We start from the raw sequence: 19,221 nt of genomic DNA on the forward strand, positions 1-19,221 counted from the left end.
AATGCCAGGGTGGACAAACTCATCCAAAGATGCCTAGTGGATCACGAATGGCATCTCCACCCATAGGTGATGTAAGGCCTCTTTTAGCAGTTTACTGCTGCTGAAAAAGCACAATGTCCACAGTTTTGCATGCCTGAGTTTCCAAGGCTACTTTTGCTTGGAGGTGCTTTTTGTCTCGAGTGGAGCTCCAAACTCCTGTACTCATTTGCACCAATGCCTCTCTTGCCCAGAGTTGTGAAGAAGATCAGGAAATTACCTGGCCCAAGTGCTTCTTGTGTCTGTGAATTGGGCACAGACAGTCTGGTGTCCCCGAGCTATTGAGCATGACCATTGGTCCTCCAATCAGGTTACCGCTTTGAGAGGATCTTCTGTTGAGGCAACAAGAGAGGGATCTGTTCCCAAACCTGTGCATCATTCACCTTCATGTGTGGAGATTGAGGAGCAACAGTTGACAGCTTTCATCCTTCCTCCTGAAGTCTGTGATGTCATTCTGGCAGCCAGGCGTCCCTCCACCAGGTCGGTATACACCTGCTGTTGAATTATGTTTGTGACATGGTGTGATTCACACAAATGTACTCTCTTTCTCCACCTCTTTCTAAGGTTCTTCTGTTTGCCCTATCAATGGCTTAGTAGGGCTGTGCTATGGGCACAATTAAAGGTTATCTATAAGCCATTTTGTTATTTTTGTGGTTGCCAGACCAACCTTCTTTATTTAAGCCACCAGTTGGGGCTAGGTTTTTTAAAGTTTTGAAGGCTTAGAGCAGATTGCCCCCCAGGCATTTCCTCATGCCCCAGTGGAATCTAAATCTTGTCCTCACCTTTTTGATGTGTGCATCTTTTGAGTCTCTGCACAAGTGCCCTCATAGGCTTTTGACCATCAGAACTGCCTTTCCAGTGGCCATAACCTCGACCAGAAGGCTCAGAGAATTGCAGGAACTCTCAAGGTACCCTCCCTACACCACCTTCCACTTAGACAAGCTGGTCCTCCAAACATGTGGTTCCTTCCTTTCAAAGGCTGTGACTTTTTTTGATGTAGGTCAGAACATCACCCTGTCTACCTTATTTGCTCTGCCTCAGCCCTCCAAAGAGGAGCGGAGACTTCACCTTCTAGGCCCAAAAAGAGCAGTGTTGTTCTCGCCTTGATCACGCAAAAAGGTTCCGGTGGACAATCAACTCGTCTGGGGTACATTGGAGCAAAAAAATAAACAGGAAGGCTGTGTAGAAATGGATCATCTCAAGCTGCCACATATGCCAAAAGGTATGCTCTGTGCCACAAGTACATATGACAGCAGCTCTCAGTAATCCATACACATTTATCCCATTCATATGCACACATTTTCATACATCCCCAAAGATCACGCTCTCACTGACACAAGTGCCAGCCTTGTCATAGTGCCCCTAGTCATAGTATTTTGTTAAAACAAATAGTATCTAGCTCTATGAAGATTAGGCTTAAAGTCAAGGAAGTTTGGTGTGATGGTGTCTGGTAATAATGTGCAAGTTTTTTAGCATTCGGTAGCTCACAATGACTTTCACTGATTAGAATGTGACACATTACTACAAATTTATCACATGATTTTATAATTGCTATTAATACAAAACAGCTTATCAGACGGAACTCCAAAATGCATGTAACACCTCAGAACGCCTGTTCTCTGCTGGTCTATCCCAAACTAGCCTCAAATTTTTTAAATGCTGAGCAGTGATGGCTAATACAGAAACCATAGGTGATGACAGTTGCCATGGTCTCAGACTGGGCTCCAATAAAACTGTTTTTCATTCCTCAAGATTGTAGAGCTGCTTTTTGTATTCCTTAAGTTTGCAGTGCTGGTGCCTTGGGGAGTAGAAATAGGAAAATGACATAAAAGATACAGAAAGAATCAGGATGCTCAGTGGCAGAGCACAAGTAGTTTGTCCAGATTTATGCATGTCAGTGGTTGCATGCCCATGCATTATAGTCAGACCCATTGGCTTTACCAGTGCTCGTTGAACAGTATGCACTGATCTGTAACCAATTAAAATAGCATGGTAATAGTGCTAGAAACAACCTCTGCACATCATAATCTGGGTCACTACATTTCTCACCTGTCATGGTTTTGTTACCACTGACAACTTAAACGTAATAGGATTTTGATGTAGTATCCTACCTTACTGGACATAGGCGTGACACCAACATCTGATGCTCAAGATTTGTACTTGAAGGACCATGGACACGTACTATTTTATTCACAGGATCTGCTGGCAAAGGCTTCTTTGGAGGGCTTGGTTTGAAAGGATCCTACAGTGAAAAAAGGTAACAATTTTGAAATCCCCAAAAACAAAATAAATACTGTGATCTACAAGTGCATATGGCAGATTCCCAACATACAGTCTCATCTCCTCTGCCTATATATATTAGTCCTGCCTAGCAGTTGAAAACTACCCTAGAAGGGTAGAAATAAAGTAGTCAGACTTTCCAGCACTGCAGGAAAGGGGAGGTGGCAGGGCACCTTACAGAGAGCAGTGAGACTCACCTGTCAGGTTTCTCTTTGAAAAGAATGAAGTGCAAAGGATACCATGGATCCTGTGGGAAGGGGTAGTGTGAACTGTGACTAGAGGAATTTTCAGACAAAAGGAGTGAGCAGGTGCTGGACCTGTCCCCTATTATGTTAGCTGCCAGTACTTGGGAGGAGAAGCATAATAGGGAGTGGTGCTAAGGGCCAATGCCTCTATGAAACTGAGTGTTCTCAAATGAACATTAAAAAATAGTCCACGGTTGAAGGTTGCTAGTCAGGTAACAAATTGCTAGAAATGAAAGGGCAATAGTGCGCAGCCATCGGCACATAAGAGAAGGTTCTCTGTGGATGTAGCCATCAAGTGTGAGTAGTTTTATTTCCATGGTTGCCTTTTACAAGTAATATCTGGTTTCAGAGGGAAGAAAGAGACTTCTTCTAAGCCAGTAAAAATACTAATTCATGGCCACTTATCTCAGAACTCAATCTCAAATATAATCTCAAGTTAAACTATTTGTATGTACTTCTGAACTCAAGTGTACCCAATACAGTGAACCCAGAATCTCACAAAATTCAAGGAAGATAGGTGGACATGAGCCTTAATCAGTAATTAAAAAAATAAGGTTGTTTGCTGTTTGTAAATCAAGTTGGTGGCTGCAGTCCAATACCTTGCAGTATAAAGAAAAAGTGATGGAAGGAAGGCTTGAATTATCTCAGCCACTGATAATTACTCAGGCCACATCCCAATCCATGGTTATTCTGCACACCATGCCACCTCAGTTTTGGCCCCAGCTATAAGAAAATAAGTCTTGTCCTTGATCCAGTTGGAACAGGTCAGGAGCAATGTGCTTCTTAAGAGTGTAATTGGTGTCCTGGATGAAGGCAAGTGACATAGCATGAAAGTTAAGGTTCATGCATTTGAGTCAGGGTTAGAGTGTTTCTGTTTTGAGTTCTTCAGTTAGGATGAATGAATCTTCCAAATGAGAGGCAACTTCAGTCAAAATGCCACAGGGATTGATTTGAAATGTTATCACAAATTTACCAAAAAATCCTAAACACAGTTTAACTAGCATTGAATGGACAGAAAGAAAGTGAATACAGCCAGACTTTCTCTCCAGGAGCAAAATAAGAAGAATTTGATCATTGTTTATCAGCATGTTCCGCCATTTTGACTTTAGAACAGTAAATAATTTTTAGAAGCATGTTTAATGTGCTTCTGTGACTGATTCAAATAGTCAGTAGCTGATGGAAGGAAATTATCAATATGAGGTAAGAACCTTTGTAAGAAAGATGAAACTTTGATGATAATATGAATTACATTGGTTGCTAAGTAGGTAACCCAAATGCCATGAGTTGCGTTAGAGTAGAACTGTAGATATTGTTCCAAACCTTAATATGTTTGCTCTGTTTGCCCATTGGACTATAGGTGAGTCCAGAGAATGCTTTAACTGATTGTCTGAAATTATAGTATAAGGCAAGACATGAACACCCAAAAGATAAGTAAATTAAAACTTTGGCCAATTTCTTCAGTGGTTGGTGACTTAGATGAGTAAATAGGCCATTTGTAAAGGGTATATACTGTAACTATTACACAGTGTATGGTGGAAGATCTATTTTAATATAAGTAGAAATGTATACTAAGGTTCAGGAGCCACTGGTAACAGTTTTTGGTAGTCAAAAGGCCTAGAATATTAGGGTTTTTTGCAAGATACAAATGGGACAAGCAAAAACATATTTACGAACATCCAAAAGAACAGTGGGCCACTGAAAAAATGTGTGAACTAAATCCAAAGCAGCCTCAGCTCCCCTAAGAAATGTCTCAGTCATGACACATTTTCATCACATCCAATTGTAAGTCTTAGTAGGCACACAAGTGGCTTGTTGACTGAAATGCAAGTCATTTAGTTGAACTTAGAGGGTGGTTCAATGATGATCTCTTAATTTCTTTAGACTTATCTCTCTTGAACCCTCTTTATCTTGTCTAAGAAAGACTGAAAGTTTTCAACCGCACACTGAGAAGGAATTGCAGGCTGGTCATATGAAAGCAATGACTCTTGGTAAGAGTGGGACAGACCTCTGACAACACATTTTTTTAAATAGCAATATAAGTGATACTGTGCAAGGAAAATACCCATCAGCTTAACTTTTCCTGCAATGAGAATGTCTCAAACGGTGTGAATTTTGATTATTTCAGCTTTTCCATAATTTTCTAGCTCTTGTGAAGAAAATGTTATTGCTGTAAATGCTTTTTCTGAGGCATCTGTTTCCACAATAAACCCTTTTGAAATATCAGGATGATGCAAAATTGGCGATTCTGTTTCAGTGCATGGATTGTCCCAGCCAAAATCTTTTTTCATATTTTCATTTTTCAAATCAAGTCATAATTAACACTGTAAATTACTTGTAAGTCCAAGGAAATGTTGAGTCTCTTTTCCAGTAGTAGCTGACAATCCCGATTAACTGAAACATTTGTAATCCATGGAAAGTCCAGATGCATTCACTATAGATCCAGAGTACTCAACATTTTCCTTCTCAAAATCACACTTCTCAGGTTTAGAAGACAAATGATACTGCTCACATCTTGGTAACTCCAAACCAAACCAAGGCAGATGTTCCACAAAGTCTTTGAAAATCCTATTCAAATAGAGCAACACAAACGCATTTCAGACATCAGAGAATATTGAATTAATAAAGCACTGACATATGGGAGGAGCATTGCAGGACACGAATGGTATTATTCAATATTCAGAATTCCAAATTGGAATGCTGAAAGCTGTCTTCCACTTGTCAGTTTCCTTTCTATGAAATAGAAACACACCTGGTAAATCATGCCCATGGACCAACTACAAGATGTCAACTTATTTAAACATTATTAATTAGTACAAGAGTGAAAATCTTGATCATTCTTATATAGGTAGAAAACAGGTGCCATAGCAGATTGTGATGATGGCACTGTTAAACTAGTTTCAAATTCTGCTGAGAATTAGCCTTCCAGATTTACTACTTATTCTTAGCTAAGGAATACATATGCTGAAAATGAAAAATACATCCAGATTCAGTTGATACAGTGCAGTGATATTCCCTGTAAGAGGGAAGTGTGCTAGAAGTCTGTAAAAAAGCATGGTCCTGCTGTGGCAATGAAGAGTGGTTAGCTGCTATTAAATTTAAAGTGGAGTCCTTTATTTCATCACTTGGTGACCAATAACTTCCAGAAGCATAACAGGGACAGCGTAATTGAGAGAGAAAATGTCAAAAGATAAATGTTACGAGCAAGCTATGAACAGCTGAATTACTTCTGAGGCCTTCTTAACTCTTGCAGGAATGTTATTTTTAGTACTCATCAATAAACATTCCACTGATGCTACTATCCAGCAATGCATAGCTGTTAACAACCTTCCCATCTTCTGCTCTGATAACAGTTGGTATAAGGAACAAGTGATCACCAGTACTGCCAAAGGACTTGCATAGGCACTTCTTCAGACAAAGGGTTAGCAGAAATCTCTGACCCAACACACAAAGAAACTGAAAATATTAAAATATTTTTTTCTGGGGCCTCCTTCTTTTCTTTTATATCTCATGTTATCAGTGTTCAAGCTCTAGATTTTTCAATCCACCTTAAAGAAGTTATCTGAGTCATTTCAGCTACCAATGAATGAAAGAAAATGAGTAAAATATGTGAACATAGCCATACCGCCTTGTTGAGTATCACACACTGCTTCCTCAGCTGGATATTTGAAGTTGTGACATTGGAATATATTGGTAAAATGCTACTAAGAGGGTGTCATGAGACTGGAAAAACAAGCAGCAGAATTGATTGCTAGATGAGTTGCCGAGACTAATGCAGAGCCAATAAGGCAACCAATTAGGTACCTGACTTTAACTCAATCATGATTAATCCGTGAGATTTGAAGTACAAGTTACTTACCTTCAGTAACAAAATATCTGGTAGACACATATTATAGTTGCGGATTCCTTACCTTAAAATTTCCCCCAAGCATCAGAGAGAGATTTATTCTTTGAGCAATACCCTTGCGCGTAGGAATGTGGCGTTGGTCGACTCCGCAGGCGTCGTTGGTGTCGTAGTCGCCGTGATGACGTCAGGGCTAGTACATAGAAGCCGCCTCAGCACAGTGACGTCAATTCCTTTTAACAACTTTTCACGCCAAAGCGCAGAGCCACTAAGAACACTGAGATTGGTGCACCAGAGCTAAGGACCTGAAGGGAGAATCCCTGTCCCTAGAAATCAGTTCACAAGTGGGGAGGATGGGTGGGTAGGTAAGGAATCTGCAACTAGAATGTCTCTACTAGATATTTAGTTACCGAAGGTAAGTAACTTGTACATCTATTAGAGACTTCTAGTTTCAGACTCCTTACCTTAGAATAGCTACCCAAGCAATACCGTCCTCGTAGGTGGGCTGCGAACCAAGATCATACTACAAAGTCCTGCAGGACAGAACAACCAAAGTTGCCATCCTGATGGACCTGACTGCCCAAGCAGTAATGTTTAGCAAATGTGTGCAGGGATGCCCACGTAGCCGCCTGGCAGATATCCAGGACAGGAACTCCGGGTGCAGTTGCTCTGGTGGAATGAGCGCGCAAGCCCTCAGAGGGTTGCTTTTTGGCTAGAGCGTAACACATCTTGATGCAAAGAAGTACCCATCAAGGGATAGTACACTTTTGCACCGCCTTCCCTTTCTTTGCACACACATACCCGACAAAGAGTTGATCGTCCACCAGGAAATCTTTAGTACGATTCAGATAGAATGCCAATGCTTTTTTTTGGGTCCAGACGGGGAGTCTCTCCTCCTCATGAGGGGGTGTGTAAAAAATAGGCAAGATGATGGACTGACCTACATGAAAAGGCGTAACAACCTTGGGAAGGAAGGAAGCCTTAGACGCAACACCACTTTGTCAGGGTGCACAGACAAGAATGGAGGCTTTGAAGTAAGAGCTTGAAGCTCACTCACTCTGTGAGCAGAAGTGATGGCAACAAGAAACAATTTTGAAAGTGAGGAGCCGTAGAGGGCAATTGTGCATCGGCTCAAAGGGAGTACACATTAAGTAAGGACAAAATTGAGGTCCCACTGTGGCATGATCAATGGAGTGGGAGGAAATAAATGGGTGGGACCTTTAAGGAATCAATTTACAATAGGAGATTTAAAGAGTGAGGACTGATCATGTAGCCTAAGAAAGGCTGAAATGGCCGATAAATACCCTTTAAGGGTCCCCAAAGCAGAGCCCTGCTGGGCCAAAGAAAGAATGAACAAAACAACCTCAGATAGATGAGCAGAGAGGGGATCGACAGGTGTATACCGTTTTGGTGGAGGGACGCCTGGCTGCCAAGATAACATCGCAGACTTCGGGAGAAAGATCAAAAGTTGTCAACTGCCGCCGCTCAATCTCCACGCACGAAGGTGGAGATTGGACGGGTTCAGGTGGAGGACCACCCCCTGTTGCTGCGACAGAAGGTTCGCCCGAAGAGGCAGTATGAGTGGAGGATTAGTGGCCATGCTCAATAGCTCTGGATACCATACTATCCGTGCCCAGTCCGGAGCCCCCAAGGTAACATGGGCCCTGTCGTTCCTGATCTTCTTGAGAACTCTGGGCAGAAGTGGTATAGGCGGAAAGGTGTAAAGGAGGCCGGGGTTCCACTTGAGACAAAAAGCGTCTCAGAGCGAGTGCCGCCTTGGAAACTCCAGTGCGCGAAACATCGCACGTTCTCTACGGAAGTGAACAGATCTAACCAAGGCTCTCCCCACTGCTGAAAGAGACCTTGCTACACCTCCGAATGGAGATGCCATTTGTGACCAGCTGTGCATCAATGGCTGACTTCGTCCGCTCTGGCGTTCAGAGAGCCTGCCAGATGTTCAACCATCAGGGTAATGCCCTGATGTTCCAGCCATGTCCAGAGGCGTAGTGCCGTCTGACAAAGGGTGAAGGACCCCACCCGCCCTGTTTGTTGCAGTACCACGTGGCAATAGTGTTGTCCGTGAACACTTGAATGACTTTCCCTTTGAAAGAGGGAAGAAATGCTTTCAAAGCAAGTCTGATCGCCCAGAGCTTCAGAAGACTGATATGGAGCCCAGAGTACGCCGGAGACCAGAGGCCTCTGATCTACGCCTCTCCAATGTGGCCGCCCCAACCCAGAAGTGACGCATCTGTCACTATGGATAGATCTGGCTGGGGAAGGGAGAGGCATCGCTTTGGACCCAATGCGGATTTGAAAGCCACAACTGCGGGTCTTTCGCAATCCCCTCCGAGATCTGGACCATGTCGGAGAGATTTCCCTGATGCTGCGCCCACTGGAACTTCAAGTCCCACTGCAGAGTCCACATTACTAGCAGGATGCAGGAGGCCATGAGGCCCAGCAGCCTCAGAGTCAGTCTCACCGAACCCTGAGAAAGAGGCTGAAAGATCAGAATCATAGCCCGAATATCTTGGACTTGCTTTTCGGAGGACAATCCCGAAACTGCACTGTGTTCGGAACAGCTCCGATGAAAGGGAGGGTGTCAGGTGTGACTTTGGCACATTGATAGGGATCCCCAGCGTGTGCAGGAGGCTTGCCGTAGTCTGAAGTTGGGAGATGACTTTCTGGGGCGAATACGCCTTCAACAGCCAGTCGTCGAGGTAGCAGAAGACTGAAACCCCTAACCTGGGCAGATGAGCTGCAACCACTGCCATCATTTTCGTGAACACCTGAGGGGCGCTGGTAAGACCGAAGGGGAGCATGGTAAACTGATAGTGCTCATGACCTACCATGAATCGTCTCTGGGCAGACATGATGGGAATCTGGAAATAAGCGTCCTGCAAGTCCAACGCTACCACCCAGTCTCCAGGGTCTAAGACAGACAGGACCTGAGCCAGAGTGAGCATTTTGAATTTCTCCTTCTTGAGGAAGTAATTGAGGTCCCGAAGGACTAGGACAGGAATGTAAGCCCCTGTCCTTTTTCTGCATCATAAAGTAGTGGGAATAACAACCATGACCTACTTCTGGTACAGGGACCTTCTCTATGGCTCCCTTGGCCAGGAGAGCTGTGACTTCCTGGCGGAGCAGTGCCAAATGAGTCTCCGGAAGATGGCTGATTGATGGAGGCATGGCTGGTGGGGCTGATTTAAAGGGGAGGGAATAGCCCTTTCGGAATATCTGCAAAACCCACCTGTCTGTAGTGATGGATTCCCAGTAGGGCAGGTGAAGGCGAATCCTGCCGCCAACTGGATCGGAGTGAGGGGATGGACTAGGAGGGTTTGGAGGCTGCAGTGGGGGCAGGGGTGGACTGGGCAGACCTTTGGTTCCCTGTCCCACACCCATGTGGGATTCCGCGTCCTCGGCCACGCAGCTGCTGAACAGCATGGGTGGCACGGTGGATGGGCTGGGGAGGCGACAAGGAGCCCCTTCCGTAGCCACAAAAGGGGCAAAAGATGGACTGTTGGGGGCGAGGGGCAGGGGAAAGGGCAAGGGACCGAGCCGTAGCCCGGGAGTCCTTGAACCTCCCCAAGGCCGAGTCCGCCTTGTCTCCAAAGATACGGGAGCCATCAAAGGGCATGTCCATAAGAAACTGTTGGACATCTCCCAAAAAAACAGAAGTACGCAACCAGGCCACCATTGTAGCAACCGATTTGCCCAGAAAGTCGGTCGGGTCCAGCCCACATCAGATCGTGAATCTCTCCCACCAGTGACAGCTTGGGAGAAGATAGCATGGACCTCTTCCAATATCTGCGGCAGAACTTGCCCGAGCGTATCCCACAGAGAGTGGGTATAGAGGCCCAAAAGGCATGCGATGTTCACAGACCGCAGTGCGAGACTGGAGGAAGAAAACATTTTCTTCACAAATTGTTCCAGCCTTTTTGATTCCCTATCCAGGAGTGCAGAAGGGACTACGCCTGAGGAAGAGGAAGCCTGGATGGCAAGACTGTTAGGCGTGGGTTGTTGGGACTATATCAGGGGCGTTCGGGCCGGCCGATGGCAGCGTGCGATAGTCCTGTTCACGGGAGCCCCTGTATTGGGTCAGGACCAAGTACCCAGGAGGACATCGGTGAGGGCCTCATTGAATGGCAGAAGGAGCTCAGATGTGGAAGCCCCTAGCTGGAGCACTTTCGTCAGGAAATTTGACCTGACCTGTACAGTAGGTAGCTCAAGGCCTACTGACCACCATAGAATAAGTTGCTCCTTCCGCCAGAGCCACGGTAGGAGGAGACAGCACGCCAGCGTCTGGAGAAGTGTCCAGGCCACTGGCCTTGCCTAACTCCTGTGCCCAGTCCAGAGTAGGGACATACTGGTATTCATAAGGGTCCAGGGAACCCTCCAATACTTCCCCAAATTCCTACCCATAAGGAAAAAGGTCCAAATCCAACCTTGGGTGAGTAGGCCCCATTGAAGACATAGGCGGTGACACCAATGCCGTTCTGACTCTAAGTCATCAGGGATAAGGATCGGGTCAACGGCACCACCGACGTCGGGAGCGTCAACAATCAAACTGCCGCCGGGGAAGGTCTCAGTGGAACGACCAGCATCGTGCGGATCCGCAAGTGGATCCGGATGGGACCTCAGTGGCCGGAGCCAAAGCTGCTGCCGCGGATCCTGAAGACACACCAGAGCGAACCCCTTGGGCCCGAAGGCACCGTATCGGCCTTCCCTTCTTGATTGCTTGAGAAAAGGGCCACTCCCCCTAATAGCAACAGTGCCACTATGCGCAGAAAAGTATACATGAAAGTTGTAATGTGTCCCCTTAAGGTTTTGCCAGTGAGGAGGGAACGGGAAAAGGAATGAGATGTAAAATAAAGGATCAAATGTGCTGCCATGTATCACTTGGAAATTTCTACTTATATATGTGTGAAATAGGAACTGACAACACAGGAAAAAAGCTATTCTCCAGGGGGTCTCTAACCTTTTCTATGAGAGCTACTTTTTATGGGTGAAAATACTCCTGAGCTACTAACAAATGTGATCATTGTTGCAGTAGCGACCACATCAGACACGACCAACTAGATGTATGTCACAATTTTGAATGACAAAATAACATCAGCCAAAATTTAAAATCGAGAATATTATGAAGATCTTTATACACAGGCAAGTAGAGGTATAATATTCTTTGTTCCATTTCTACATACCTTGAAGGGATGTAAAATATATAGATAGTTATTTAAAATAAATTTATGTGGAGATAAGAATGTAAATATTACTGAGGTGGGGGGCGACGGCTGTCTTAACTGCTACTGGAGGTGTAGTCAGGCGGTGGAGCTCCTTACTACAGTAGCACCATCGTGGCTGGCGGTGCGACTTCCCCCTGGAGGGATTGCAGTGTGCTGCCTTTCTCCTGCCTGTGGTGCTGAAGCACCCCCTCTCCGAACCATGGTGCAGCAGCATTTGAGCCCCGACCCTGGGGGTTGCCTCACGAGGCGCAAGTGCTGACGCTGACGGGACGCGGTCCCTGTAACAGAGGATCAATCCCGCTGGAGTGAAGAGGGCCTGGGGACCTCCTATCTAGTGGCCGACACCGGCTGCACACATAGCAGAACCTTGAGGTGAGTGAATCCTTGTGGCTGCAGTGGATACGCCCTCGGCATACAGGGACGCAGATTCTTTCAGCTCTGTTTCGGTGTGACCTGCATGAGCTGGTTCTCAGTGGGTCAGCCCTGGGGGACTCCTTGATCATAGCTGGTGCAGCATCTGCTGGTCCTTCCCGTAACTGTCTGAACGGTGTCAGCGCATCTGGCCTTATTTGACCTCTGGTAATTTATTCATAAAGGGACGTGTTAGAGGTTCAATGGATCTTTTGACTACGCTTAGAGTGATTCCACCATGTTCACAATCTTTACACATAAACTAGCCAGCAGTCACATGACATGTTCAACAAATCAATTTGACCCATGTGGCCATGAATAACCACACCTTTTAGCAAAATTAGAAAGTTTATTTCCCTATATTAACAATGCTGATATCACATAAATTAATCTCAACACCAAATGATAAGCATATACAAAGAACACAGGCTGACCAAAGCGGAGGAAAAACTCAAATTAACCAAAACATTCATCATTAGACATAAAAGAGTTACAGTACAAATTAATAACATCAGTAACTGAACAACAGAGATAGCATACATCTAGATTTAACAGGTGAACAGAATCAATTCTTTGTTAATAACATTGACCTGATAGAGACTTCTAGCTGCAGATTCCTTACCTTTGAATTCCCTGGTGTCAGCTTCAAATCTGGAATCTTTTTGCTGAGTAATACCCTGTGAGCGCCGTTGGGTAGAGTTGTTCAGATCCGCGTCCGTCGTCCTGCTCCACGTGGCTTCGTCAGCGTCGTTGGAGCCGTCTGTGACGTCACAGTCGCCTATAAAGGCACCGGGCCTGATGTCGACGCTCCCCCCACCACCGGGGGTAGTAGCCCCATCCTCATTCATGATGATCTGGAGACAGAACGACATCGTATGATGCCGATTCCGACTTCGACGGTGCCGAGTAGGCCCAGGTCAGTGCCTAAGGCTTAGTTTGATCAGCCAGGCACAGGTGAGGAGTGGGAGAAGTCTGAGGACCCATTGGAATATGGATTGGAGGAGCAGGACTGGTATGAGGATCTAGGGGAAGCCAGTGAACTGGATACTTCTCTAGACGCAGGTATGCTCTCACCTCCTTCTGTGGCTACGGAGGAGGGAGCGTCGTATTCCATGGTGGTGCATGGAGCAGCTAAGGTCTTGGACCTAGACTTGCCTACGGTGCTGGTCAGGACTAACCTCCTGACACAGGTGCTTCAGCCGGGGGTTGCTACATCGAAGCCTTCAATGAGGCCCTTACCGATGTCTTGCTGGGGACGTGGTCCAAACCCAGCACAGGGCTCCTGTGAACGGGGCAATTGGCCACTGCCATCGACCAGCTCCTGCAGGCCCTAGTTTCCTCACCCAACACCCCACCCTTGAGAGCTTGGTGGTCCAGGCCTCCACTTCGCATGGTGCCTTCCTTTCCGCTCCCTCAGATAGGGAATCCAAGAAGCTGAACCAACTTGGGAAGAAGATGTTTTCTTCCTCCAGCCTGGCACTGAGGTTGGTAAACACCTCATGCCTAATGCGCAGTTTTTCCCATAATTAATGGGATACGGTGCCACGGGTGCTGCCCCAGGACCCGGAGGCTGTACTGGACACTCTCACCCAAGCTGTCAACGATGAGAGAGATGCAGCCAAGTTTACTATTTGGTGTGGCTTGGACTTGCTGGGCAGGGCAATTTCTTCAACAGCTGCCCTTCGTCGCCACGCCTGGCTGCATACTACTGGTTTTTCGGGGGATGTCCAGGCAATCCCCTTCGATGGATATGCCCTTCAATGGCTCACGACTTTTTGGTGAGAAGGCAGACTCGGAGCTTGAACAGCTCAAGGACTCTCGAGCCACAGCCAGATCCTTGGACCTCTTGGCACCCGCTTGCCAGCAGTCTGCTTGTCGCCCCTTTTGAGGCGTTGCGATGGGCAGGGTAGCACACCATCCACAGGTCAGCCATTGACCTTCAGCTTTACAGCATCCACTGCGATTGACAAGGTTGTGGTACGTTCAGATCCAGAGGGTCTAGCCAGAGGTCGACGACCACCCAGCCCCCCTGCAGTGCCCAAGCCCTCCTAGTATGGTTCTGCAAGACCATGTTCTTCCGGTTGGAGGGAGGATTCAAATTCATCTCCCTCACTGGAGGTCCATAACATCGGACTAATGGGTCTTGCAGATCATACAGAATATTCCCTCCCCTTGCAGTCTTTCCCTCCCCCATTCCTCCATCGAAAAAACTGCTGATGGAGGATCATTTGATCTTGCTCTGCGAGGACGTTATGGCTCTTTTGGTCAAGGGAGCCATAGAAAGGGTCCCGATATCAGAGATCAGGAAGCTCTGGTCTCTGACGGAATCAGGACTTCATATCAACTTATTGGAGCTCCGGGCGGTCCGACTAGCATTGAAAGCATTTCTTCCTGTTGTGAATGGGAAGATATTGCAGGTGTTCACGGACAACACCACTGCAATGTGGTACTGCAACAAGCAGGGCGGTGTGGGGTCGTGGACCCTTTGTCAAGAGTCTCTGCATCTCTTGACATGGCTGGAACAGTAGGGCATAACCCTGGTGGTTCAACACCTGGCAGGTTCTCTGAACGCCAGGGCGGACAAACTCAGCCATCAATGCCTAGCAGATCACAAATGGTATCTCCATCCAGAGGTGGCACAAGTACTCTTTCAGCAGTGGGGAGAGCCTTGGTTAGATCTGTTCGTCTCCGCAGAGAACACGCAATGTCAGCAGTATTGCATGTTGGAGTTTCCAAGGCGGCATTCGCTCGGCCACGCTTTTCGTCGTGAGTGGAGTTCAGTCCTCCTGTACGCTTTTCGCCCCATACCACTCCTGCCCAAAGTTCTCAAGCAGATCAAGAAAGACCGGGTCCAAGTCATCCTAGTGGCTTCGGATTGGGCAAGGAGAGTCGGGTATCCAGAGCTTCTCGAAATGAGCATCAATCCTCCGATCAGGCTGCCCCTTCGGGAGGATCTTCTGTCAGGGCAGCAGGGGAGGGTTCTCCACCCGAACCTGTCAACTTTGCACCTTCTTGCGTGGAGATTGAGCGGCGGCAGTTGATGGCTTTTGACCTTCTTCCCGAAGTGTGTAAAGTTATTTTGGCAGCCAGGCATCCCTCCACTAAAACAGTATACGCTCGGCCTTGGAAACGCTTTGTATATTATTGTACAGAAAGGTTTATTGATCCTCTTTCTGCTTCTTTTTCTGATATTCTTCTCTTCATTCTTTCCCTTGCCCAGCAGCAGAGTTCTGTCTTGGGGACTCCCAGGGGCTATCCTTCTGCGTATTGGCATTTCTTCGGCTGCTTGATCAGCCTTCTCTGTTTAAATCCCCCATTGTACATAGATTCTTCAACGGGCTTGTGCATATGTTTCCCCCTACATCCTTTGTTATGCCCCAATGGGACATAAATCTGGTCCTCACATTTCTGATGTGTGCTGCCTTGGAGGTTTTGCACAACTGTCCCCTTCGGCTGCTCACCATCAAGACAGCCTTCCTAGTGGCGATAACTTCTGCCAGGTGGGTAAGTGAGGTGCAAGCCCTGTCATCAAAGCCACTGTATCTCACTATCTACCCAGACAAGATGGTTCTCAGAACTCGTGCCTCTTTCCTCCCCAAGGTGGTGACCCCATTTCATCTAGGTCAGAACATTACCCTGCCCACCTTATTTGCTCCACTGCATCCCTCTAAAGATGAAGAGCGACTCCATTGACTGGACCAAAAAAAGAGCGTTGTCGTTCTACCTTGACCGCACAAAAGAGTTCCGGGTAGATGATCAACTCTTTGTGGGGTATGTTGGAGCAAGGAGGGGTCGGGCAATTCAGAAGCGAACCATTTCGGGCTGGGTCATTCTCTGCATCAAGATATGCTACCCATTGGGCAAGAAGCAGCCTCCTGAGGGCTTGCAAGCTCATTCTGCTGGGGACAAAGCTGCAATCACTGCACTAGCTCGAGGAGTACCAGTCCTGGAGATCTGTAAGGCGGCAAAGTGGGCATCTTTGCACACGTTTGCAAAACATTACTGCCTGGGCAGTCAGGCACGAAGAGATGGGGACTTTGCCTGTTCAGTCCTTCAGGACTTCTTAGTGTAAAGAGTAGTATCCACAGCCTGCCACTAGGAGGTTATGGCTTGGGTATCTGTTCAAAGGTAAGGAATCTGCAGCTAGAAGTCTCGATCAGATGAACAAGTTACTTACCTTTGGAAACTTATTAGCTGGTAGAGACTGTATCTAACTGCAGATTCCTTACACCCCCCCCATGCCTCTCCGCTGTGAGGATCTGTCTAGTAGTGTGTAGGGTTAGGGTTTATCCCTTTCCAGGGCCTTAGTTTTGTACAGGGAAATCTTGGTATTATCCATGACTGCAAGTTCCGTGAATAAAAGAACTGACAAACGCGCACTAGGGTGGTGCCTTTATAGGTGACCGTGATGTCACAGACAGCTCCAACGACGCTGACGAAGCCACGCAGAGCCCGACGACGCACACGGATCCGAACGACGCCACCCAACGACGTACGCAGGATATTGCTCAGCAAACAGATTCCGGATTCGAAGCTGACGGCAGGGAATTCAAAGTTAAGGAAGCTGCAGCTAGACAGATTTTCTACCAGATAATGCGTTACCAAAGGTAAGTAACTTTGTTCGTCAACACAATAGGCATACTAACTAACCTTCCAATTAGAACATGTTTGGGCTTCATGCAAAAGCAATTTAGTCAAAAGTTAATTTACAAAATATCTAACTAGGGTTATATCAAAATAGTGGTTGATACCTAAAAGGAAAAACAAAAATCTACAACAGAAACAATAACATTTTGTATATCTCTCCTGAATGGATCAGCAAGCTACGTTTTCTTCGTCAGTTGGACATCTGGCTGGTCAGTGCTGCAACGGGACAGTCACGGGGATTGGCTGAGCCACGGTTGGGCTCTAAGTTAACTGACCCAACTTAGAAGACATTAAACTGAAGGAACAGCATCAAAGGCATTAACAACTAAGCAATTAAGCTAAAGTTAGGAAAGAGAAGAAATCAGGAACTGCTCAGCTCCTTGAATGGTCCTTGAACAAGAAGAGAATGAATGACTGAACTGACTAACTAACTAACTAACTGACTGTTTCTACAGAATGTAGTGGATACACTAAAATCCATTAAGCATTTTCTCACCCTGTCATTGTTCAGAATATCTTATGGTTCACGGTAGGACCAATAAACTCTACACTCTAAATCTATGATATGTCAATGATTGGCTCCTCTTTTCCCATTTCCATCACCAGCTGCGTCAGGTAACTTTTTAGTTGCAATCCTAGCTGCACAGTCAATGCAGCCATTGTCCAGGCCTGGGAACACCTTCCTCTTGTGCATCAAATCTACAAAGTATCAACTTCTAGTACATGTTGTTTCAATTAGCAGTTCTCATGAGAAACTTTAAAGACATTTACAAATTGCTTGGTCATTGCCATGTGAACAATGGACAATATTAATTCTCTGCTTTCATAAATCATTTGCGTACATCAATTAGTATAATCCACTTAGACATTTTATTTTACATGGGCAAATTATTTTATCTATAAGTGTTACTTCCATATTTATTGTCATATGCGTTACGGTGGCCTCTTAAGTGGGCACGTTCTCCAAGATGCACCATTTTCTCAATTATCCTAATTCAGGTAAATTCTTAGCCATTGACCAATTCAAATTTATTAGTAATTAATTCAGCTTTCACAATCCCTCCTCTGATTATTAAAGGTGTCATCACACCTTACATCAAACAACACATTTTTTGTTGACCTAAATTTTTGCTTCATAATAATCCTTTACATTTCTTTTCTTTCTCCAATTCTCATCAAAATATTTTTCTAACTTAATTTCTTCCCTCCTCTGATCATTCTTTAGCTTCTGCATTCTAATCACATTATCCAATTTATGAATTCCCCATAATTCAATGATACAAATTGTAATAATCAATATTATCTGTATTGTATTCCCAATTATATCTTTCCCTAGGTTGCCCAGCCAATTTCCCACAGAAGCAAAACCTTTGCCAGCCTTTTCCCAAACTCCAGGTTCTTCCAAAACTCATATTAGTCAGATTGTTAATGAGGCTTTTAATCTCTCTACTATCTTGGTAGGAATAAATGTGCGACAATGTTGCGATTTCAGCATTTTACAAACTCCGCCCTCCTTTGCTAAAAGGATGTCTAACGCAAGGCAGTTCTGAAGAGTCATAGATCTTACTGCAGCCATTTCAGTGTCCATTAGAATCATGTGCTTCTGAAAAACTAGTCAGCATGTTATCCACAATAGTAGACAACTTTCAAATTTTCATGGAATTTAGAATCACTCCCACTGAAGGAATTATTGCTCTAAATATATCTCCAACTAAGCCAGAGTAAGATTCTCTCTGTGGTCTAGCAAGGTGTAATTAATTCAGTGTACTTGTCTCGCTCAAGTTTTCCAGTTTATAAATCTTTAGGAAAACAATTGCCAAGTGCCGTACCATCCTCTCGGAAGACAGTAATAACCATTTGGTCCACATATGTAATAAACCCCTAGAATTGCTGGGTCTTGTCCATTTAACATAAAAGTCAATTTACTCTCAAAGAGAAACATATGTCTGCATTCACTCGTTCTCACAAATGTATCAGTTCTAGATTTTCGCCTATATATGCAAAGCTTCCCTACGTGTTGTGCATCTAATGCTAACTTGCCTTATGTTTTGATTTCACTAAATGCATAGCCATTTCTGTAATGAAATGCCTCCTTTTTGCCTTTTGCTGATGCCAAGTTATGAATGAAAGTGTGCTGGGACCCTGCCAACCAGGCCCCAGCACCAGTGTTCTTTCCCTAAAGTGTACCTTTGCTTCCACAGTTGGCACAGACCTGGCACTCAGATAAGTCCCTTGTAAATGGTACCCCTGATACCAAGGGCCCTGATGCCAGGGAAAAAGACTAAGTCAACATGGCACTCCCCTCAGAGTGCCATGCCAACCTCACACTGCCTGTGGCATATGTAAGTCACCCCTCTAGCAGGCCTTACAGCCCTAAGGCAGGGTGCAATATACCACGGGTGAGGGGATATGTGCATGAGCACTATGCCCCTACAGTGTCTAAGCAAAACCATAGAAGTTGTAAGTGCAGGGTAGCCATAAGAGTATATGGCCTGGGAGTATGTCAAACACGAACGCCACA

At 45.7% G+C, this 19,221-nt stretch overlaps 1 protein-coding gene across 2 annotated transcripts in view; it reads right to left on the reverse strand.

The window, feature by feature from the left end:
* Nucleotides 1–19,221, reverse strand: part of ADAM12 (ADAM metallopeptidase domain 12) — a 2,697,358-nt gene that overhangs the window by 71,335 nt on the left and 2,606,802 nt on the right. For both annotated transcript variants that reach the window (XM_069239710.1, XM_069239711.1), the window contains one exon: nt 2,148–2,278. In XM_069239710.1, coding sequence (XP_069095811.1) covers nt 2,148–2,278 — 131 coding nt within the window. The remainder of the gene's footprint in view (nt 1–2,147; nt 2,279–19,221) is intronic.

Source organism: Pleurodeles waltl, chromosome 6, assembly GCF_031143425.1.
Source record: "Pleurodeles waltl isolate 20211129_DDA chromosome 6, aPleWal1.hap1.20221129, whole genome shotgun sequence".
NCBI lineage: Eukaryota > Metazoa > Chordata > Amphibia > Caudata > Salamandridae > Pleurodeles > Pleurodeles waltl.